The sequence below is a fragment of the Cherax quadricarinatus genome, chromosome 43 (assembly GCF_038502225.1).
Source record: "Cherax quadricarinatus isolate ZL_2023a chromosome 43, ASM3850222v1, whole genome shotgun sequence".
Classification (NCBI taxonomy): Eukaryota; Metazoa; Arthropoda; class Malacostraca; order Decapoda; family Parastacidae; genus Cherax; species Cherax quadricarinatus.
Genome location: NC_091334.1, coordinates 22,571,966 through 22,596,574, shown reverse-complemented (window position 1 = coordinate 22,596,574; position 24,609 = coordinate 22,571,966). Strand labels below are relative to the sequence as shown.

The window sequence follows — 24,609 nt, the reverse complement described above, 5'->3', positions numbered from 1 at the left end:
TCCACTACATAAGAGAAGAGGAGATTGTAGCCTGGCCATCACTTGTGATCGATACGTGCCTAGGTCAACACGTGCCCAAGATCGACGAGTGCCCAGGTCGAAAAGTGTCCATAATGAAGTTATCAGCGTTGTGTATTCTGGTTCTAACGTTCTCTATTGCAGGTAAAACTGACGCCGTTGTCAGCTTCAGGTGTTGGTACAGACTAGCACACTTTAACCCTAGCACACTGTACACTAACCCTGGCACACTTTACGCTAACCCTGGCACACTTTACGCTAACCCTGGCACACTACGCTAACCCTGGCACACTTTACACTAATCCTGACACACTTTACACTAATCCTGACACTTTATGCTCATCCTGATACTACACTCATGCTGACACACTTTATACTTACGCTGACACACTTTACACTCGTGCTGACACACTCCACTCTTGAACACATACAGTAAGAGGGGAGCATATTGTATGTTTCATCTGTTTAAGGTTGTATCAGATACAGAAATATCAAAATGGTGGCACATGATGAGTGGTAGATTCAGGTGGTAAGCGAGGTTGAACCCACGGGAATATGAGGTGACCTGTCAGGCTTGGTGAGGGGGGGGTCAAGTCGGGTGCAGACATTGAAGGTCAGGCAACGCAGAAAATAATCTGGATCATAAAGCTAGGTTAAAGTAATTTATGATTTTCGTTCTTTCTCTAGGGTAGCTTTAGCGATGGATTTGGTTAAAAATGTACCTGTCTCACTTCTGTCTGATAGTTAGAGACAAGATATAACTGCCTCTCTGAGCTTTCTTCGTACAAGAGATTGGCTTGTTTGAGGTTCATGAGACGTGCTTGTTTGTGTACCATCCTGCTGGTGTATCTGTTCTTGTGGACAGGTGTCCAAATCTCTCGATGTTCCTCCTCAGTACACACGATTCCATACTCCACATGGAATACTGAATATTCCTGCTATGGCTGTTCTTTGCAGAGCGGGCAGTCCTGATGATTTTCTATAATAGGTTTTGTGGTGAGTAAATGTACACTTGCGTCCAGTTCAGGACATTAACGGAAACGTTCAATACGAGTGGCTTGGTCAATAAAAGTCCTGATCTGTACACAAGTGCCTTTTTTCAGTTTGTAGGTATTTCCATACCATTTACAACTGTTTTGTGGTAAGAACCGGCACCTCCAATGGTAGCAGTAATGGCACCTCAATGTCAGCTGTATGTAGAATAGAGGTGATGAACAACAGGATGTTGCTGTCCCGTGGGTCGAACAAGGTTGCAATAGATTGTAGTATTTGCTCTGAAATTTGAAATTTGATGACGTTTAAGCAATATTGAGGCAGAGAAACATATTCTGTGTATTCTTTTCTTGAGGTAGGTATTCACTACTACAAAACTTGAAGGCACAAAGGAAAGAGATCTTGTCACCCATTTATGATTTGAGGTCATGATGAGAGAAGTAGTGGGTTAGATTGTCTTTACTTGTTGACTTCCTGTACGCGTAGGTGTCCCACGGTCTGTTAAGCAACACTCCCCTCATACGCTGTGTCGATCCCTGGGAAAGGTGAAACACTGTGCGTGTTTCCTTACACCTGCTGTCCCGTTCACCTAGCAAACAAGTAGGTACCTGGGTGTTAGTCGACTGGTGTGGGTCGCGTCTTGGGGGACAAGATCTAAGGACCCCAGTGGAAATAAGACCTGTATTGATGGTTTCACTTGGTTAAGTTGTTCCCTATGAAGGGAGCTATGAAGGCGTTCATATTTGTTTATTTGTAGTCTGTTGATATGGGAAACCTGTGTTTTGGGACTTTGTAGTGTTGGAGTTCTTCTAGTTGTCCGGTGTGATCAAAGGCTAACTTATTTTCGTTGTTGAGTATTTCGATGCTTTCGATGAAGCCGATAAAGGTGTTAATAAGGGAAAGTTGACCTGTGAGAGGTGAGCTGAAAACCTAGGCGCCACCATTTTTTCTACACACCTAGAGAGGAAATTTGCTCTGTCATTTGCGAACTCGCATTAACACAATTGTAAATAAATCACAGAACGGGTGGGTCTTGAACCCATGGCAAGCGAGTTTTTTATATTTTTAGGTGTCCCCGAAGAGGTGCCTTTAAGTTCCCTGATTTTTTTTCTTTTTCTATAACTTTTCGATTTTATTTCGCTCATAACTCGAGAACGCTTCATCCAGTCGGCTTCAAATTTTCAATGCGTGTGTACGATGATGAGCACCAAATTCATGGAACAGTTGACATGTTCATGGTGCTCTATGACCAAAAGTGTTGAAGCCATTCCCAGCATCCAGTGGCAGCTTGAAAAGTTAAAATAAGATGGCAAAAAATCGACGACGGCGGAGAGCGAAATACAGATGTGTAGGCACAGGTGTCACTGATTTGTGTGTAAAAAAAATAGTGAGAAATTGTTATTCACGTTCAATCATGTTAATTAATTCTTGGTTTATTTCTTCTGAACGGCTTCAATATTTAATGGCTGACGTATCTTAGGGCAAGGATAGTACCTGTTAAATTTCTTTTGCGTGCAGGCAAATTTGTTAATGTGAAAAATAATGGAACTGGTGGCGCATCCAGTCTTCAAATTTTCACCCCTGTTGTGGTTTCCTGAACACAAGACTCACGTTATCATTGGCTGATATATCCCAATTTGCCAGTTTTAGAAAAGTGATATTAATTTTTTATTCATTAACTAAAGAATGCTTCTTCTGATTGAGTTCAAAATATTATTGGTGATGCATTCTTTAAGACGAATAATACCCCATAAGTTTAGTCCAAATAGGTGCAAATTTGCAATTTTACTGAGATAAAATATGGAATTACTGGAGAACGCCTTTTCTGATAGGCTTAAAACTTTTAAAACTTGTCACTCATTAAGCTATGTAAATTTCAATTTGCTAGTTTTATTTAGTAGATTGTTTCCCATGTATTAGCTAGAGAATGTGTCTGCTGATCAGCTTCAAACTCTAAATGATGGTGTATCTTAATGGAAAATATTTTTGCGTTAATTTTTAAGTTTTATCAAACTGGATGTTTTAATGTTGCAGTTTTATAATTGTAGTGTAGGCATGCCTCGGGAAAAACAGTGATGGAGTGAATGATGAAAGTTTCTTTTTCGGGCCACCCTACCTTGGTGGGAAACGGCCGATGTGTTAATAAAATAATATAATGCCGTATTCTATCGGGTTCAGTAATTCAGCACTTGTGTGATATATATTTTTCAACATTCTTGGGACTATTTGCATGCGTGGGTTCCCTATGCACAGTATTACATAGGCCATTCCCAAATTTAGTTTCCATGTGATTATTGGTGGAGACAGGCTCCTCTGACAGGCTTCAAAATTTCAATATTGTTGTATCCTACTTAGAAGATAGTTGGTACATTTAATGAGTTTGTAGATGACATTTTGTCACTAATCTCGAAATGGTATAGTATTTTATTTTCCCTTGAGGATGGTGGAGGGCTCTTGATTCAAGGAACTGCATTTATCTACCCCTTGCTTGGATCGAATTTGAATGCCTCCCATTATACTGACCTTGTATGAACCCTACAGGTTTAGCCCTTCCTGTGCTTAAAATATAACAATCGTGATTAGAATCAATCTTCAATGGCCGATGTATCGTATGAAATGGATGGAGCGTTTCATGTGTTTAGGCTGTATAGGCACAAATTTTGTTGGATTCTGTCCAATAACTGGAAAATGCATCCTCTGGTCATCGTACAAATTTTAGTGGTGATGTGTGCTCTCCTCAAAGGAAACAATATATTGATGTTAGATTGTGTAAGTTATGTACCAATTTGGCGAATTGTCTTTTCTTAGTTAGCGAATGTCTTTTCTTATCAGAAATAAGTCACAATGTCTCACTTCATTGATTATCCTAAGTTAAATCATCTTACACAAATAACCCGCACGTAGGAGAGAGGAGCTTACGACGACGTTTCGGTCGGCATTGTGCCTTTTTGTTCTTAAATCAGCTTAATATTCTTTTATGTGCATATAACATCTGTGCCCTCAAAACTATTGTCAAAATTTTGTAAGGTAACTTTTAACTTGCGTACTTTACGTACTTTCTTAAAAGGTGGTCGCTCTTACTTGGAGAAAAGTTTGGATTGATTTTTCGCCTGTGTGGGGTCCCAATTTGCTTATTTTTGGAAACTAAAAATTGAAATACTGTTTTTCATGTGATAATTTCAGTGTCACATCTAATTAACTTGAAGCCTACCATGCTGATGAATGTATAATGTAACTTCTGAGCGGCTTCAAGCTTAATATATTGTCTTCTTGATCTCTTTAAAAGGGTTTAAATTATATTTAGCATGTGTAAATATCCTGTTCACCAGGATATTTACACATGCTAAATATTAGTTTCCTTATGATGACTTGTGGATGCCTATTTTCATTCATCAAATCTTCAACGTTAATATTTAACTGCATTATCAATTTTATGCTGCACTCTGCACAATTCGAATTGCGTGCATTGAGGCACAAGGGAATGGGGCTATACAATATGGGGGATACCTTTCTCGGATTGCTCAGAAATCGAAATATATCTAGTTTGTGCAAGTACTTGTCCTGACACAAAATTATGGCACCTTTACAGAGAGAATAATAGAATTTGCCACATGGGAAAGTGGAGAAGAATCCTTCCTCCGTAAGCCACGCGTGTTGTAAGAGGCGACTCAAATGATGACAGGAGCAAGGGGCAAGTAACCCCTTTCCCTGTATAAATTACTAAATGTAAAGAGAAGAAAAATGTTTATTTCTTCTTTTCCGGGCCACCCTGCTTCGGTATTATATGTATGTATGTACTGTTATCTGCTTCAGAGAGCGCGATGGTGTGTTACTTCGGGTCGTGGGCAACGTACAGGTATAGCGACGGCAAGTTTGACGTGGAAAACATTGATCCCAGCATCTGTACCCATGCTGTGTACGGCTTCGCTGGCCTCAACACCAACAATACTATAGCGGTGTGTACCCTTCACTTGTATGTTAATATAATATTGCATCTAATATTGTTATATTATTATATTAATTATTATATTAGTAAGTTTAAGTCCGTGTTGGTTATCTAGGGCAAGGACTGGTGGAGGGTCGACTTGTCCTTACGGACGTACAAGGACCGAGTACCTGAGGATACAGCATACCAGTTTTCGACCCAAGTAGTGGGGTAATTTTTTTTTTAATTACTGACTTGTGGTATTACGGATATTGTTTGAACTGTGACTAGTGATTTAGAATTGTTTGAATTATGTTGTGATCATGATATCTATAACAGGTTTAGCGTTTGTCCATAGGCAGGTGGCTGGGTCACCACATTGAGAAGACCCGGGCAAGGATGTGCTGGCGAATCTATCTGTATCTGGTAGGTAGGCTCGCTCGGTGTTATGTCCATGGAGAACTGCTAAACTCATTAAGGCCAAATATCGCGTGAGAATGGGAGGTAATTAGGTTTCATCCGGTTAAGAAGAGAGAATGCATCAAGGGCGCCTCCTCGCTGGCATCAAGGCACCTGTGGGAAAACGATAGGCTATATATCTTTATTATTATTATAATCAAGGGGGAAGCGCTAAACCCGGAGGATTATACAGCGCCTGGGGGGGGGATGTGGAAGGCATTCGGGCTTAATTCGGGGAACTGGAGCACAGATCCAATTCCCTAAATCAAGAGCCCCTCACCAACATCAAGGAACCTTCCTTGAGGGGTTATATATCTTAAGAGAATATGTCTGTCCTGGGACCTTGATTACTTCTAATATGTTCCAGTGTTTGCTCGCGGGTCTTTTTAAACCTCTTGTCGGTATCATTTACAAAGCTTCATTTCATCATGGCATCCATAATGCTACATTGCAGGTGTTGGACCCGTATAATGACCTGTGCGACAACTACGGCAAGTGCGGCTACAATAAGTTCACAGGTTTGAAGGACCAAAATGCTGCCCTGTTAACCCTGCTGGGTGTGGGAGGCTGGAACGAAGGATCTACCAAATACTCCTATGTATGTACTGTTTGTTTCTTAATGTGTTTTATGTTCATAGAGAACACGTGAGCCATTAAGCTGTGGAGTTGGCACATCAAACCCTCGATTCTGACTCCTTTAATTATGTATCGATATAGGGGATAAATTATAAATATACTGATTATATATTTGCTATATGGATTGCAAGCATGAAACTTACAAGCTCAATAACCTATTAAAGCTTGGCTCTAAATGCTATAACTATGCCATTTTGGCTCTTTTTATTAAAGAAATTACAAACATTCAATAACCTTATAGTTAAAGTCCAAAACTCGAAAAAGGCAAACAATTACGATATATTTTTATAAACAGACTGTCAGGTATAAAGTAACAGGATGTATAAGAAAGAAACTATAAAAGAAAATCTGAGAAATATCTTTCCCAGCTAGTTAAAAAATCTGAAGTAAATCTTTTGATATTACTAAAAAGAATTCAAAGTTAAAACTACAAAAAAAGTAAAGCAATTGAATATCTAAATAAACTTAATAAATAACCGTTTTAAAAGAAATGAACTCAGGTACAATAACCCTTCCTTTTCCAGATTAAAGTATTTTTTAATTTATATTCTATACATTTTAAATTTATTAGGAGTCAGAGTCGGTACAATTTTACCGACTCTGACTCCAGTTACTCAAGAATTACTGCTGACTCAGACTCCACAACCCTGGTAAATGAGGAATCAGACGTTAAAATCAATTGACAGATGGATGGATAAAGTACATACTGGTGGGTACTTCACTGCACATGCTTATGGGATGGCGTGGTAGCCCCACAATGCAATGACAGTAGCTGTAAGCAAAACCTTCAGCAAAGGCTGACCTTTTATTGAATACGACTCCTCACTTACAAGAGGTTTTATCAAGTACTTGATGTACATACAAGAAGTTTGCTTTTCCTATACATATTTTTCCTTATTTTCACCGGCACAGGTGCTCACTAATGACGTAGGCTACTACCCAGTCTTAAAGTGTTGGTAGATGTTATTCACCACAAAGATATAAATTGTGAGTTTATTTCATAGTTTATCTATACAAGTTTGCCCGGAGTCACGTCCAGTATGGCCGACCAGTGTAAATTAGTTAACTTTAGTCACGTGATTGCAAAATGTTTTCTATTTTACGTAGTGTATATATCTAGTTATTAATTCTGACTTTCCACAGATGGCATCAACTGCTGCCAATAGACAAACATTCATAGAGTCCACCATACGGCTGCTACTTTTACACAACTTCGATGGTATTGACTTCGACTGGCAGTACCCTACACTGCGAGGAGGGGTGGCCGCTGACAGGGTGAGTCAGGCCCTCTTTATTCAAATTCAAAGTTTATTCTCTAAGGATTACAATGCTGAGTTTACAGAATTTGGTTATTGTGTGGTTTACATGTAGTAAAATAATAATTGCATAGTGTACCACTAGAACACCTAGCATGGCTAGGCATTTCGGGCAGACTTAAATTAAATCTTAAGTTTAAAATATTACAAAATTATGAGGTAAGTTGGTATTATGGCTAAGTGACTAAATACTAGTTTGTGAGTTTAGCAATGTGAATGCTTTTGTTTTGGCACTATACATAGTTTCAGTATTGGAGTATCACAGGCCAACTTATGACTAGTTAAGATTCATTATTTTGAGATTGAGATTGATATTTCTGTTTATGGTCAAATGGGTGAGTGAGTGTAAGTGTTAACCACCAGGTGGTATTCGTGTAATTAGTTGACAGGGTGTATCAGGGAGATAAGATGTTTTCTGATGGTAGTTTTGAAGGTGATGAATGTGTCTGCAGTTTTAGAATTTTCAGGTAGGGTGTTCCAGATTTTAGGGCCTTTGACATACATTGAATTTTTGTAAAGGTTTAGTCGGACACGGGGAATGTCATAGAGATGTTTGTGTCTGGTGTTGTGCCTGTGGGTTCTGTCACAACTATCAAGAAAGTGTTTTAGGTCAAGGTTAATATTGGAATTTAAGGTCCTGTAGATGTAGATTGCACAGTAGTAAGTGTGGATGTACTGAACAGGGAGTAAGTTTAGATCTATGAAGAGTGGGGGGGGGGTGTTGCCAGGGATGGGATTTAGTGATTATTCTTACTGCGGCTTTTTGTTGGGTTATTATTGGCTTTAGGTGTGTTGCTGCAGTTGAACCCCAAGCACAGATAGCATAGGTGAGGTATGGATATATAAATGAATGGTATAGTGTGAGAAGGGCAGTTTGCGGCACGTAGTATCCTATCTTGGAGAGGATCCCAACCGTTTTGGATATTTTTTTGGTTGTGTTGGATATGGGTGCTGAAGTTCAGGTTGTTGTCGAGGTATAGGCTTAGGAATTTGCCCTCATTATGCCTGGCAATTAGTGTTGTCGATCTTAATGTTAATTTGCGCATCTCCTGCTCTGCTACCAAACATAATGTAGTAGGTTTTGTCAGTGTTAAGCGTAAGTTTATTGGCTGTCATCCAAGTCGATATTTTGATCAGCTCCTCATTAACAATGGTGTTGAGGGTGGCAAGATTAGGGTGAGAGATGACACAAGTCGTGTCGTCAGCAAAGAGAATGGGGTTCAGGTGTTGAGATACGTTTGGAAGATCATTGATGTATGAGGAAGAACAGGGGACCAAGGACACTTCCCTGCGGAACTCCAGTATCAAGTGGCTGTGTTGTTGATGCTGTGTCTTTAATGGTGACATACTGATACCTATTAGTAAGGTAAGATTTGAAATATGCAAGCGCATGGCCTCTTATACCATAATGGTCAAGTTTGTGGAGTAGGATGCCGTGGTCTACTGTGTCAAAAGCTTTTCTTAGGTCAATAAAAATTCCTAGTGGATATTCCTTATTTTATTAACAGGTACCAGTTGTCAAAGACACTTGGTCGTTATTTGTAGTTTGCATGTGTGTTAGTTACCAGTTGTCAAAGCCATGTTGCTGACTGGTAGCACAATGTATCTGGTAGGCTCTTCCATTGTAGAGTAATTGATGTTTTTTCCAAGGATACTATGCTGCCTGTTTACTGCTGTTCTTATGAAGGGAAGTGGGTGGGGGAGTGTTGAAGGCTAAGAGCCTACATGTGGAAGGTTTGTGCCTCCAGTCAACAAAGTGGAGTATCATTTCTGTTAGTATTTCTGGAAACCTATTCAAGATAGCTACTGACTCAGCCATCACTATTAAAGATTTTCCTTGTAAGAAGCAAAAAATAACCTAGTCACCCGTGCAAGAGCTCGTGTCATATTATGTGAGGAGGAAATACACAACAGGGAAAGTGGCGATGTCCCGCGAACCGAGAATCTCGAAATATGAATGCTGTATAGCCCTTGTGGCTTAGCGCTTCTTTTTGATTATAATAATAATAATCGAAATATGAATACACTTGTAGTTCTTTACGTTCTTTAGAACGCCTGCATACAACAGAGGCAATCAGAGACACCTCATGAAGTGGGGTAAGGCTAGGCAGATTTTATCTGTGAGCGTACAAAGAAGATAATGGTAGGAAGCTACCTTAACAGTAGTCTGGAGCACCAACACACACACACACACACACACACACACACACACACACACACACAGTAGTCAGGAAGTGGAATAGTTTGGGAAGAGATGTAGTGGAGGCAGGATCCATACATAGCTTTAAGCAGTTACGATAAAGCTCATGGTTCAGGAAGTGACCTAGTGGCGACCAGTGAAGAGGCGGGGCCAGGAGCTTGGACTCGACCCCTGCAACCTCAACTAGGTGAGTACACACACACCCACACACACACACACACACACACACACACACACACACACACACACACACACACACACACACACACACACACACACACACACAAAAGAACAGCTTCAGCAATTCCAGGTTGTAGGCCAACCTGGACACCACTATCCCGTGACGTCAATAGGGTTAATAGCTCTTCAGCGTTAATTATCCGAAAAAATCTCTTTTATTCTAATGATTTTATTTTATAGCCAACTGTAGTATTAAATTACTGATTTTATTACCCAATAAAATAATTTTAAATGTATTTCATGTTTCAGTGCAAAATTTATATGGTTTCTTGATAATTTAAAGGTAATGTGTGATCATTTATTAAATGTTGCAGGATAATTTCATATCTCTTCTGAGTGAGCTGAATCATTTCGTCTCTCAGCCCTTGAGTAGAGAGGACGTGTGCTGCTGCTACCCCCTGGTGTTGATTAGTGGCAGTTACATTTTCACAGCATGGCGCAGGCAAGCCGGAGACGCATAAACACAGTCTGTGTTGAGCTTATCCGTGGGGCTGTGACAGGAACTTCTATGGACCTGATACTACCTGCAATCATACGAGATACATATGGTATTGCTGACGAGGAGATATATGGAGTAGCGCTGAATGGCACGACGAGGATCTTTGTCAAGTTTAATTTGGCAAGTGTGTATGAGGCGGTGGTAGACAAGTACCAGGAGGTTACTTTGACAGTTAACTCCGCTGTGACCGTGCGACTTCACGACGTTTCTCGCCATTACACATGGGTTAAGATTAGAAATGTGCCATTCGAGGCGGATGATTCTGACATCCGTCTTGCGATGGGCAAATATGGTACAGTACATATGGCCACTGTTGGGAAGTGGGCCACTGGGCCATACGCAGGGAAACTCGAAGGAACGTATTCTGTGAAGATGACGTTACGTTACCCTATTCCGTCGTACGTAGTGCTGCCAGAATTTCGTACCCAGGTGTTTGTGACATACGCTGGGCAACGCCGGACCTGTCGGTTATGTGGGGTCATATGATCACCTAGCGGCTGTGTGTGAAAGGAGGCGTGGCAACATGGAACAAAGGCAACGACATACAGCAATAGAGAAGAGTGAGGATTTGCCTTATGTGACTCTGCCTACACAAGGTGGGTCCTGGAGTGAGGAGGTCGAGAGAGCGGAGGAGATGGAGTCAGCAGGTGTGACGAGGGGGGGACACCCCTTCATTGAACGCAGCTCAGGTGTTGGAAGAGGACACCCCGACTGCGAGTGCTAGCGATGTGGAAGACTCATTAGCCATGGCTTTAAATGTGTTATTGGCTGACAAGAGTATTGGGAAGGTTGGGAGTCCAGATCTAGTTTTTGGGTCTGTTGTGGATCCGGGCGTGGAACAGGATCTGAGGTCTGCGCAGTGTGATAAGAATATTTTGATGCAAGCTGTGGAGGTGGAGGTCCACCGGGACAATGTATCAGACGACATGATGCAAGCAGAGGGAGCATCACGGAAGCGTGCTGCTGCGCTATCTGACTCCGAGGACGTGATCACGCCTGCTCAGCGCACTGGCAAAAAGTCCTGGGCGGAAGTTACGCAGAGAGGACACAGCGGCCCTAAGGGGCAGGAGTTGGTTAAGAGCGTTTCTAAAGGGGGGGAGAGGGACCGAGGTGTCACGAAACGATCTGGTGGCAAGACAGTACCAGGGTCAAGAAGGAAAGCCACTCTGTAAGCTTCAAGTGCATGACATTGAACATTAATGGATTGAGATCAGAGAGAAAGTGTGTATGGTTTAGTGAATATTTGGTGCGTAATAGTGTTGACGTGGTGTTCGTGCAGGAACACAACTACAGACCAGGTTATGAGTTGAAGGTAAATGGGTATAATGTGTATGTGGAGCATGCGATAAGGTTGAAAGGAGGAGTTGCCATCCTGGTAAGGGAAACTAGCCCGTTCGTAGTGAGGCATTGTGAGGGTGGGGAGGGGAGGGTGATTCGTGTAGATGGGTGGTGGGGTAGGGTACAAATGAGTTTGGTGTGTGTGTATGGTCCAGCAGAGGGAGATGTGCGTATTAAGAATAAATTTGTGAAGGATGTCTTAGTATATTATTTGCGTGCTTTGCCGTGTGTGGCTGTAATTGGTGGTGATTGGAATTGTGTGATAAGGCGTAAGGATGTGGAACCTAGAGGGGCAGGGTATTGTTTGGGGATTTTGGGGGAATTATTAAATGGAGTGGGGTTAATGGACGTTGGACGGGGTGGGGTTGTAGAACATACGTTTGTTAGACGTGGATATGCGGCAAGACTGGATCGATTGTATGTGCCCAGAACAGTAATAGTGAGCAGAGTGCGTGTGGTGGACGCGGTTTTTTCGGATCACGGAGGAGTAATGGTGGACCTAGAATGGGAGGGATTGCCTAGAAGGGGTCAAGGTTATTGGAAGTTAAATGTAAAGCTTTTGCAGGGTGAGGAATGTCGTCAGTCTTTTGCGCAATTGTGGGAACGGTTGGTGGATGAGGCGCCGGGGGATGATGAACTGGTAAATTGGTGGGATTCGGTGGCTAAAAATCGTATCAGAGAATATTATATTTGTCGTGGGAGGGAAGATAATCGGTTAAAGTATGGGTTTCAAAGATATCTTGAAGGGCAGCTGCGGGACTGTTATGCAAGAGGAGGAGCAAGCTATCCAGTGCAGGACATTGAGGGTTTAAAGGAGAGTATTAGGGTATTGCAAAACGAGCGTTTTGATGGTGTGCGAATTATGGGAGGATTGGAAGAAGTGCTATGGGGTGACCGGCCGTCGGCTTGCGTGTTAAGAGGCCAGAGAAAGAGGAGAGTGACGATGGAGATGATGGGGTTAAACGTACATGTAGGGATGGAAGGGTATAGAGCGGGTCAAGCATTGGTAACGACAGAGGGTATGAGTGGATATGTAGACGCTTGGTTTAAGTCATATACGCAAAGTGTGGGCTTCCGTGAGGTGGCATTGAGGGAAATGGGAGAGTATGTGCAGTGTGAGCTTGATGGTCAAGATCGGGTGACATTAGGTGGGCCGATTACGGAGTGTGAGATTTGGCAGGCGTTGTCAGGAGTGAGCTTGGGAAAAGCGCCGGGTATAGACGGACTGCCAAATGATTTCTACGTAAAGAATTGGGGGGGTTCTGAGGTTTTTTTTTAGTAAGGCTGTTTAACATACTTAAGGCGGCTGAGGTGATGGGAGAGCAGCAACGGACGGCCGTTGTGGTGTTGGTACCGAAAGGGGAGCAGTCAACGGTAATGGATTATCGGGCACTTTCGCTTATGTGTGGAGATTATAAGTTGTTTGCGAGAATATTAGGGAACAGAATCAAGAGGGTAATAGGCAAGGTAATTGATAGGGGGCAATATGGGGTGCCAGGAAGGTCGATGTATGAAGGGCATGGCATGATTCGAGAATTTATAGAGAAACAGGGGGAGTTGGGTGATGGAGGTGTATTGGCGTTAGATTGGAAGGCTGCTTATGATAGTGTAGAAAGGGAAGGGTTATGGAGGTTTATGCGTTGGCAAGGTTTTGGGGAAGAAATAATATCTTGGGCAAAATTATTGTATCAAGGGGCATCGATGAGGGTGCAGGTTAATGGGAGGCTAGGAGTTAAAATACAGATGCGACGGGGACTGCGCCAAGGCTGCCCACTATCACAAATATTGTTTGCGTGTATACAGGATCCATTTTATAGGGCCATTCGGAGGTGTGTTGCGGGAGGTGGGGAGGGTACTGACCGGGGGGAGGGGGGGCTGGTATCGTAGGTTATGTGGATGACATGACTGTTTTGGTGAGAGGTAATGGGGATTTGCTTAGGGTGGGTAAGGTGGTGGATGTGTTTGGGGAGGCTTCAGGTATGAAAATTAATGTTGAGAAGACTAAGTTTCTAGACTTAAGGGATAGTACAAATGGGGATGAGGTGGTAGGGGGTGGGTGGAAGGTGGTGGATCAACTAATGATATGTGGGATAATTTATGTGAGAAATACACGGGTGGCTCAAGAGGTGAATTCGGTGAGAATAGTGAATGGAGTATTGAAAAGACTTGGTGGTTTGAGGGCGGCGTAACTAACGCTGCATCAAAGAGTAATAGTGACGAACGTGCTATTGTACAGCAAGATATGGCATGTCGTTGTCATGTACCCGCTGATGAGACGTGAGGTGAAGCGTTTACAACATGGGGTTTTTAGTTTTATATGGGGATCGGGCTGCGAATGGTTAAGTAGAGCGAGACTTTTACCTCTGGAAAAAAGGATGATGAGCGTGTACCTAAAACGAAGTTAAATAAGGGAAGGGTGCGGGAGGGGAGGTGGACTTGTGCGAGTACGTAAGGATATGCAACGGTGGTGGGGGGGGTAGGGATTTAATAGTTGGTGAGGCCATGTTAAGGTTATTAATGACAGCGAGGGATCCGTCGTGTGTTAAATTGCGGGTCCTCGAAGGAGTGGAAGGTAAGTCAGTGGTGGCTGCTGTTGAAGGAGCATACCCTATGTATGCGTGGAACGAAATATGGACGCGTCTAAAACAATTACGTGTAAAACCGGGTGTTCGGGAGGTAATGTTTAGATTTTTACATGGGATTTTGCCGTCTGGGGTTGTCCTATTCAATAGGAGGATAAGGGAGGGAGGGGAATGTAGAGCGTGTGGAAGCATGGAGACAATTTTGCATGCGGTATATTTTTGTGACTGTATAGAAGTGGTGCGGGTCTGGTTAGGAAAGGTGTTCAGGTTAGTGGGTGGGGGAGGATTGCAGGTGTTGCGGACTTTAAGTTTGGATATAGGTGGGGTGAGTAAGATGGTGGAGAATGCAGTGGCGTATTTGGTCACGGATTTTATATATACGTCATGGGCCATGAGGGAGGTGGACGTGGATGAGAGGATAAAGGTGTTAACTGCGACATTTTACAGAACTAAGTGTCGTAATAGGGAAATTTATGGAGGGAATTGGGAGACTGCTTTTACTGAGGGCTATCGGAGTTTTAGGTTGAGGGATTTATGGGATTTACGTGCAATGTAAGGGGTCGCGGCGGGCTGGCTTCCCGATAAGGACAGTGTGAAAGGGTTTAGTGTGGAAGAGAATGAATTTAGTACTGAGACATAAGTGCCTTTGACTGTATGATGAGCGGGTTGTGTGTTGTGAACGATACAAGTACTTCAATTTAATTATTATGCTAATGACAAAGGACGACAGACGTCGTAATGTGATGGAATATTATATATCTGCAACGAAATTATTGGTATGTGTGTAATGAAATGACAAAATGGGTGCACTGTGTGAATGCGAAATATATTGTAGTGATACTGGTCCTGTGGGGAGCAGCAGCAGGATAATACTGCACCACCTCTAGGGGCCCTTAACAACAACAACAGTCAGAAGCTGCATGGTAGTGTCACCTTAACATATGGAGGTGAACTGCCTCCTCTTGTTGTCTGTGGACTTAGCACTTTAAGGGTAGACCCACCAAAGCTGTTTGCAAATCTTACCGCGGATTGCCATCCTATATCAGCTAAGTCACGCCGCTATTCTTATGAGGATCGGATGTTCATTGAGAAAGAAACTCAGAGGCTGCTGAAGGAGGGTATTATAGAACCGAGTGATTCCCCTTGGCGTGCACAGGTTGTTGTTGTTAAAGATGGTTATAGGAAACGGAGACTGGCTATCGATTACTCTGAGACAATCAACAAATTTACACTTCTTGATGGGTACCCTCTACCTCGAATTGACGATACAGTGAACAAAATTGCTCAATACTACGTGTTTAGCACAATTGATCTGCAGAGTGCCTATCATCAAGTCCCTATAAGGAATGAAGATAAACCATACACAGCGTTTCAGGCTAGTGATGGCCTGTATCAGTTTACCAGAGTCCCTTTTGGAGTCACCAATGGGGTAGCCTGCTTCCAACGAATTATGGATTCACTCATTCAGGAAGAGCAACTCATGGGAACTTACGCGTATTTAGATCATGTTACCATTTGTGGCAAGACCCAGGAGGAACATGATGCAAACCTTGATAAGTTTTTGGAAGCCGCCAAGAAGAAAAATATCAGTTACAATGAGGAAAAGTGCACTTTTTCAACTAAAAGGCTTAGCATCCTTGGTTATGTAGTGGAAGGAGGTTCAATATTCCCAGACCCTGAACGACTACGACCTCTACGGGAACTTCCAATGCCTCAAGACAAAAAGTCACTCCGAAGAACATGCCCTACTCAGTGGAAGATGTGCGACAAGTGATCAGAGCATGCAGAGTATGTGCAGAGTGCAAGCCAAACTTTCATCAGCCAGAGAAGACTCATCTCATAAAATCCACCCAGCCTTTCGAAAGATTGAATATAGATTTCAAAGGACCTCTACCAAGCACAAATCAGAATAGGTATTTCCTTAACATAGTAGATGAATATTCAAGGTTTCCCTTTGTATTCCCCTGTGCAAATATGGCTGCTTCAACTGTTATTAGTTGTCTTTCACAGTTGTTCTCTATTTTTGGTATGCCAGCTTATATCCATTCAGACAGGGGATCCTCGTTCATGAGTAATGAACTTCAGGAGTTTTTGGCTAGCAAAGGTATTGCCTGCAGCAGAACAACAAGCTACAACCCTCAAGGCAATGGTCAAGTGGAGCGGTTCAATGGTACTATATGGAAGGCAGTTACAATGACATTAAAGTCGCGCAATCTACCTGTTCAACACTGGCAAACTGTCCTACCTGATGCTCTTCACTCTATTAGATCACTGCTGTGCACAGCTACTAATGCAACCCCTCATGAAAGACTCCTCAACTATTCACGTCGTTCCTCTACGGGAGCCTCCGTGCCCACTTGGTTATGTCATCCTGGACCCGTTCTCCTGAAGAGTCACCGTAGGATGAACAAGACGGATCCTTTAGTGGAAGAGGTAGAGCTCCTGCAAGCTAATCCACATTACGCCCACATTCGCTACCAAAATGGTGAAGAGACTACAGTATCTACAAGACATTTAGCCCCAGTTGAAATCCCTATTAGTGTGGAATCTCAAGATACACCAATAGATGTGAAAGATGCTTCGTTTTCTCCTGGAAAGCCCCTTGAGACTACCCCTATGGAAATAGAGGATTCTGCTCCAGCAGTTAATCAAACCCCGCTGGAAAATATCGAACCTGGTGAAGAGGCTCAAGGGCTACGAAGGTCGGGACGTGTACGTCGCCCACCTAACAGTTTGGGAGATTACTGTCTCTGATATTTTAGAAGGGGGAGATTGTAGTGATACTGGTCCTGTGGGGAGCAGCAGCAGGATAATACTGCACCACCTCTAGGGGCCCTTAACAACAACAACAGTTTGGCGTGCGTCATGGGCACCAACATATGGTGTGTGATTCTCTCCTACTTTATCCATTTATCACCGATGCAGATTACATGGTGAGTTTAAATATGTGGCCTGTAGTTATAACTTTTCTCTTGACATATGCAAGACATCACCATCCCTGTAGAAGCCATTATTAGATGTACTAGTCATTATATTTTGTTGTTGCAGAAGTACTATGAAGATTCTATGTTCAATAAAGCCTAGAGATAAGGCCTGTGTTTCTATCACAACATATACACATGAAGTATTGCGAGTGGTAGGAAGGCTTCAGTATTTATCGACGTGTGAAGGTCATGCACTGTTATGTTTTGTGCTAACAGACTTACATCTTAGTAGTGGTTTTAATGATATGGGCGAAATATTTTTAGAAAGCTTGACTTATCCTGTTTTCTTAATACATATTGTTTTTTCATGGGAGCTCTATAGAGCCCATAGGTTTAGGTTACCATTGAATTGATATATATTATAGGGTAATTGATGGATGACACAGGATTAGGTTTTTGTAGTTTCACTGGTTGTGTTGTAAAGTGTATGTAACATATGTATATATTTATACCTTCCTGGAGAAGGTGATATGTTTGGGTGTTTAGTAGATATACGTTGTACATGAATCATGTAGAATTGAATTTTATATTATCTCAATACATTGAGTGATACTGAACGTATCATGTTGTTCAATATGGAATAATGCAAGTACAATATACAGTTACATATAAAGATTGTTACGTGTCAGGTGGATTGACATGCAAGAAGGGGGGGGGGTAGTGTTTTCAGAATGTAAGGTGTACATTCCGTGGCAGGATGTACAATCAGGAATTAGATGTACTTGCCAAGGAGTCTTTAGGTTAGATTTAGTGTTCCAGACATAATGTCATTACTTCAAGGATTGGAGCGGTCATTGTTTACTGTACAGATTTGTCTTTCAGATGTAATATGTTAATTGGAAAGTACATGTACTATGCAGAATTTTTCATCACTGTTTTCACTATGTAATTTGTCGTTTATTTTTATGTACTATGTATGTCTTTTCAATAAAATATAAAAAAAAAAATAAAGGTAATGTGTGATCATTTATTAAATGTTGCAGGAGAATTTCATATCTCTTCTGAGTGAGCTGAGAGGGGCACTGGATGCTGTGGGTCTTATCCTGACGGTGGGTGTCTCAGCTGTCAAGACCAGCATTGATTCTGCCTACGACATACCCTCCATGGCTCAGTATGTTGACTTGGTCAACCTAATGACCTACGATTTCTATGGCGCCTGGGACCCATTTACCCAGCACCAGTCTGGCCTCTACGCTTACCCGGGGGATACCGGGGATAGCATCTACCTCACCCAGGTACCCACTTGTTGCAACCTCTCCAGCAACATTTCTACCAATATGTAATCCGATTACAGGTTTCCTTACTCTTGTGTTGGTGTGATTTTGTAAATGGTCCAAGTCGGACCTTCTCTCTCCTTTGCTGGTTATTTGTGTATTGTGCTTTTTGGTTCTTTTAGTATATTAGTTATTTAACTTAAGTAACTAGGATTCCAAAACCGGGTAGTTGGGTTTAAAGCCTATCGACTCAAAAGGGTCATTAACGCTAATATTATCACCTGTTTACCACCTATGAAGAATACTTTAATTCTAAGTATTGGCTTATTGGGATTGAAGTCAACTTTAAGTCAACATATACACCTCTCAGTATACACCTGTCACATTACTGATATCTTAGGTGTAAATGTTGTCAGTATAATAATGCTATCTTAGGGAAGAAGTATTGTCAGTATAAAAATGCTATCTTAGTGAGTATTGTTAGTATAATACTGTTATCTTAGGGAGTATTGTCAGTATAATACTGTTATCTTAGGGAGTATTGTCAGTATAATACCGCTATCTTAGGGAAGAAGTATTGTCAGTATAATTCTATCCTAGTGAGTATTGTCAGTATAATACTGTTATCTTAGGGAGTATTGTCAGTATAATGCTGTTATCTTAGGGAGTATTGTCAGTATAATACTATTATCTTAGGGAGTATTGTCAGTATAATACTGCTATCTTAGGGAGTATTGTCAGTATAATGCTGTTATCTTAGGGAGTATTGTCAGTATAATGCTGTTATCTTAGGGAGTATTGTCAGTATAATACTGCTATCTTAGGGAAGAAGTATTGTCAGTATAATTCTGCTATCTTAGTATTGTCAGTATAATACTGTTAGGGAGTATTGTCAGTATAATACTGTTATCTTACCAGGAAACTACCTGGAGAGAGTTCCGGGGGTCAACGCCCCCGCGGCCCGGTCTGTGACCAGGCCTCATGGTAGAACAGGGCCTGATCAACCAGGCTGTTACTGCTGGCTGCACGCAATCCAACGTACGAGCCACAGCCCGGCTGGTCAGGTACCGACTTTAGGTGCCTGTCCAGTGCCAGCTTGAAGACAGCCAGGGGTCTATTGGTAATCCCCCTTATGTGTGCTGGGAGGCAGTTGAACAGTCTCGGGCCCCTGACACTTATTGTATGGTCTCTTAACGTGCTAGTGACACCCCTGCTTTTCATTGGGGGGATGGTGCATCGTCTGCCAAGTCTTTTGCTTTCGTAGTGAGTGATTTTCTTGTGCAAGTGTCAGTATAATACTGTCATCTTAGGGAGTATTGTCAGTAAAATACTGTTATCTTAGGGAATATTGTCAGTATAATACTGCTGTCTTAGGAAGTATTGTCAGTATCTTCGGAAGTATTGTCGTACCTCTTCTTCAAGCTATGTATGTATCCTACCTCCACTACTACACTCCTAAATATTGAACCTGTCAAAATCTGATGCGATTAGTTATTTAAGGGTAAGCTCTAAACCCACAAGGGGCATACAGTGCCCAGAGGAACACAAGGTAATCAGGTGTGATCTGAGGATTGAGAGCCCTGCACGGGCATCGAGGTTGCTTGGTGACCTATCATTAACAGGCAATTATAGACGCTACTTGCAAAATTATAATTGTTTTGATTATATTGAGATGATTATGCTATCCATAAGATAGCAGTAATTTAGTTATAAAAAGGTTATATGAAGTTAGTAACTATAGTTAAAATAGTAATGATAATTTTAATGATAAAAATTTATTATCAATATTATTAGTAGTATTTTGGTAATTATCAGTGTTTTAGTATAATTATCAGTATTATAGTAAAATAATAATATAAAAATAATAATCAGTATTAGTATTATTATTATTATTATATTTACGGGGAAGTGACAGACCCGCATGGGTGATGCAGCACCTGTGGAAAACGAGAAGCAATTAGATTTGATCCAAGGAAATGGATCGCTCCACTCCGCTGGTTGAAGATCCCATCAACAGTGTCAGGAAATCGTACAACTGAACGGTCTTAGTGGATCGTGAATCATGATGCCTATTGTCTTTCTGACAATGATTCATTTCATTATTTACGTAATTAAAGAGTGATGTTTTATGATTAATACTATGGCAGAATGAATGGTTGGTCAGTGGGGTTTCAACCCTATCAACTGCACGAAATTTAAGGCATGTAACATTTTCTCCACTCGACAAGAATACTTTATGCGCTAAAATTGAGTTTAAAATCAATTTTCAGTGTATATACACTGAGACATATACACCTCTCCATGTATATATCATGTGCCAGGCCAAATGGAATCTTTTATTGGGGTTAATATTAAGTTTAGGTCCTACTTTTTTTAGGTTGTAATTATGTAAATTCTTCAATATTATTTGGGTTGTGCAGTGGAAACAGTTATGCTTTGGACCTCTGGAAATATTTTTTTTATAGCGAAACCTAAAAAAATAGTAATCCAACCTACCCTAAATTAACCTAGACCAGTAGTTAAATTTAAGTTAGGTGTGATTACCAAAAAAAAATGTTTTTTCTCCATTATCACAAAATATAATTAGCCCTAATGAACAATCTACTTAATATTGGAAAATGTACATAAACACACCGGGACTTACTCATTATTAAGACAGTGTTGTATTTATTAATTTTTTTTTACCTATACCTCCCTAATGTCTTTTTAATAAGCTACTTGGCTGCACAATCTCTGCCCCAGTAAACTTAATGAATTTCTTTCAATGCAGAACTTCTCCGTGAATTACTGGATCGAGGGAGGGATGCCAAGTACCAAGATCACACTGGGTATTCCATTGTTCGCCCGCTGCTGGTCCCTGGACAGTGAAACTGTCAATGGCTACTATGCACCAGCTCAGAATCCTGGCCCAGCTGGACCTTACACTCAGACACCTGGCTTATTGGGCTACAATGAGGTAATTACTTTTTATCTTTGGTAGGTAAGACACATAGGCAACAGTTGGGCAACTTTATTCCGAAACGTTTCGCGTACACAGTAGGCTTCTTCAGTCGAGTACAGAAAGTTGGCAGGAGCAGCAGAGATGTGAAAACGATGTAATCAGTCCATCACCCTCAAAGTCGTAGATGGACTGATTACATCATCTTCACATCTTTACTACTACTGCCTACTTTCTGTACTCGACTGAAGAAGCTTACTGTGTAGGCGAAACGTTTCGGAATAAAGTTGCTTATGTGTCATACCTACCAACCTGTCGGTATTGTATACCATTTTGATACTTTTTAGCGTGACTAAGCTGGTGAAAAAGTAATAATATATTATATTTATTGAATATATGTTGTGAATATAATCTCATGGGTCAATGGTAGAGCATTTAGATCACAACCGAGAGGATTGGAGTTCGAATTCTGGGGCGAGACAATTGGAGAAGTCTCCTCACTGCTTCTCTTTTACCTAGCAGTAAACATGCACCTTGAAGGAAGGACAATAGAAAATAAGCCACATGCATAAGGCTAATAAACCCAAGAGTCTTATTCTATTTGTTTGTATTTAAAATGCTTGTAACCTCGCTAACACCAGCATAATGCTCTTGATCCACAGCTTTGTGACCTCATCAACAAAAACAGTTGGCCTGTGTTAGTGGCGGAAGGATGCAACGAGCCTTACACTTACTCCGCTGCCTATCAAAAGATCTGGTGTTCCTTTGAGAACCATGACTCAGTTGCTATCAAGGTGAGGGACGCCCCTGTACTCCTTAGATTGGGTAAGGTTCGTCAGGAAACAGGACAAGTGCTTTCAGACGCTGGTCTTAGTCATATAATGACCTGCAGCTGGAGCTTTTGGTCATCTGACTGAGGCCTTCCGCTAGCTTACTCCTCCACCCTTTTAAAAAATTATAGCTATAATTATAGCCATTAAATGATACCTGTTCTCTTTACCTGTACGCACGATAACAATACATACCAGTGCCCTTTTATATACAGTGAAAACAGTTGTTTTCGACTTATATAAAGAAGTTTTATTTGTGGTTATAAATAAGTGAAACCTAGCTTAGAATTTGCATAAGCATTAATGGATGTATGTGACAAAATATTTGTTTACATAACTATGTATGCTATGAATTGTTAGCATTTACTTAAATGTGACAAATCTTGACATAATAGTGCAATATTTTGGTGCCAGTGCTCTAAATTTTAAAATATTGCTGTTGCAGGCCCAGTACGCCAAGGATAACAATCTGGCAGGGCTGATGGTATGGAGTCTCGAGACTGAGGACTTCCATGGTTACTGCTCTTCACGACCATACGATCTCATAAAGACTATGAATGAGGTCTTCGATGCTTAAGACAACAACACCGCTGCAACGGTGACTACATCCTTTTTATTATTATTGTTTCCCTCAAGGAAGGTTCCTTGACACTGGTGAGGGGCTCTTGATCTGGGGAATTGGATCTGCTCCAGTTCCCTGAATTGAGCCTGGATACCTTCCATGTCATCCCCCATCCCCACATGTGCTGTATAATCCTACTGGTTTAGCGCTCCCCCATGATTATATTATTGTATTAAAGTGTTAAGCCCGCATGTCACATTCCAGATCCAATTCCCTAGATCAAGAGCCCCTCACCAGCATCAAGGAACCTCCCTTGAGGGGTTCCTTACACACCAGGGGTTCCTACCAACTAGGAGAGAGAGCGGGTCGCAGGGTGATGACTCCCCACACCCATTAACATACAACACAGATGTACATCCATTGCACATTGGCATTTCTCTACCTTTATAAACAGATTTGTGTATATACACATCTCTTAATATAAAAACTAAGTTCACAATAGATACATACGTTCAACTAAACACATTTCTCAAGGTTAATATTTATGCAGCATCTGATGTAAGAGTGTGTATTGACTGATATACTCACCTGGTTGTGGTTGCAGGGGTCGATTCACAGCTCCTGGGCCCCGCCTCTTCACTGGTCACTACTAGGTCACTCTTCCTGCTCCATGAGCTTTATCATACCTCGTCTTAAAGCTCAGCCACACAGTGGATCCTGCCTCCACTATATCACTTCCCAGACTATTCCACTTCCCAACAACTCTGTGACTGAAGAAATACCTCCTAACATCCCTGTGATTCATCTGAGTCTTCAACTTTCAACTGTGACTCCTGGTTGCTGTGTCCCATCTCTGGAACATCCTTTCTGCCTTGTCGATTCCTCTCAGTATTTTATGTCGTTATCATATCTCTCCTGTCTTCCAGTGTAGTCAGGTCGATTTCCCTTAACCTCTCCTCGTAGGACATACCCCTTAGCTCTGGGACTAGTCTTGTTGCAAACCTTTGCACTTTCTCTAGTTTCCTTACATGTTTGGCTAGGTGTGGGCTCCAAACTGGTGCTGTATACTAACATACACAGTGTACAGGGTCCCTAACGATTCCTTATTAAGATGTTGGAATGCTGTTCTTAGGTTTGCTAGGCACCCGTATGCTGCAGCAGTTATTTGGTTGTTGTGCACCTCAGGAGTTGTGCCCAGTGTTATACTCACCCCAAGATCCTTTTCCTTGAGTGAGGTTTGTGGTCTCTGCCCCCCTCCCCCAGACTGTACTCCTTCTATGGTCTTCTTTGCCCTTCCCCAATCTTCATGACTTTGCACTTGGTGAGGTTGAACTCCAGGAGCCAATTGCTGGATCGGGCCTGCAGCCTGTGTATGAGTGTATTGACTGGTGTGTAAGAAGGCTGGTTTAAGACGGAGGGCACTCATTGGTGTATAAGTGGGTATACTGTCTTGTGTATGACGAGGGAGTGTACTGTCTGCTGTATGAGGGTGTACTGTCTGCTGTATGAATGTACTATCACTATTACTCAGTATCAATATCTTGTCTAATTTTATATGAATTTTATTTTATAGTTAGCCATGAATTTTTAATTAATTTTTTATATAATTAATGTAATTCCTCTTAAAATAATCCATGCAATATAATACCTGAAATGTAGTCCCTGGAATACAATCCATGTAATATATTTGTGTTCATGCAATCCTTGATCCCCAGTTGAGAGAAGTAATATTTCTTATCTTTTTTTAGTACTGATGATGGCACTACTTTGTTTCGACTCGACTGAAAATTAATAGCATTCTCGTCTTATTCATGGAGAAGTGTCAAAACCTTAGGGGGTTCATACAGCACCTTATTTCAATAAAGATTAATCATC

The 24,609-nt window shown here is 41.5% G+C and overlaps 1 protein-coding gene across 1 annotated transcript; it reads left to right on the top strand.

Moving 5' to 3' along the window:
• Positions 1-24,609, top strand: LOC128694297 (acidic mammalian chitinase). Its single transcript, XM_070093692.1, has 9 exons — positions 1-162; positions 4,825-4,967; positions 5,850-5,993; positions 7,175-7,306; positions 18,174-18,425; positions 21,175-21,360; positions 22,005-22,136; positions 22,618-22,770; positions 24,483-24,609. The coding sequence occupies exons 1-8, from the start codon at positions 114-116 to the stop codon at positions 22,747-22,749; spliced, it is 1,170 nt and encodes a 389-aa protein (XP_069949793.1). The 5' UTR covers positions 1-113; the 3' UTR covers positions 22,750-22,770; positions 24,483-24,609.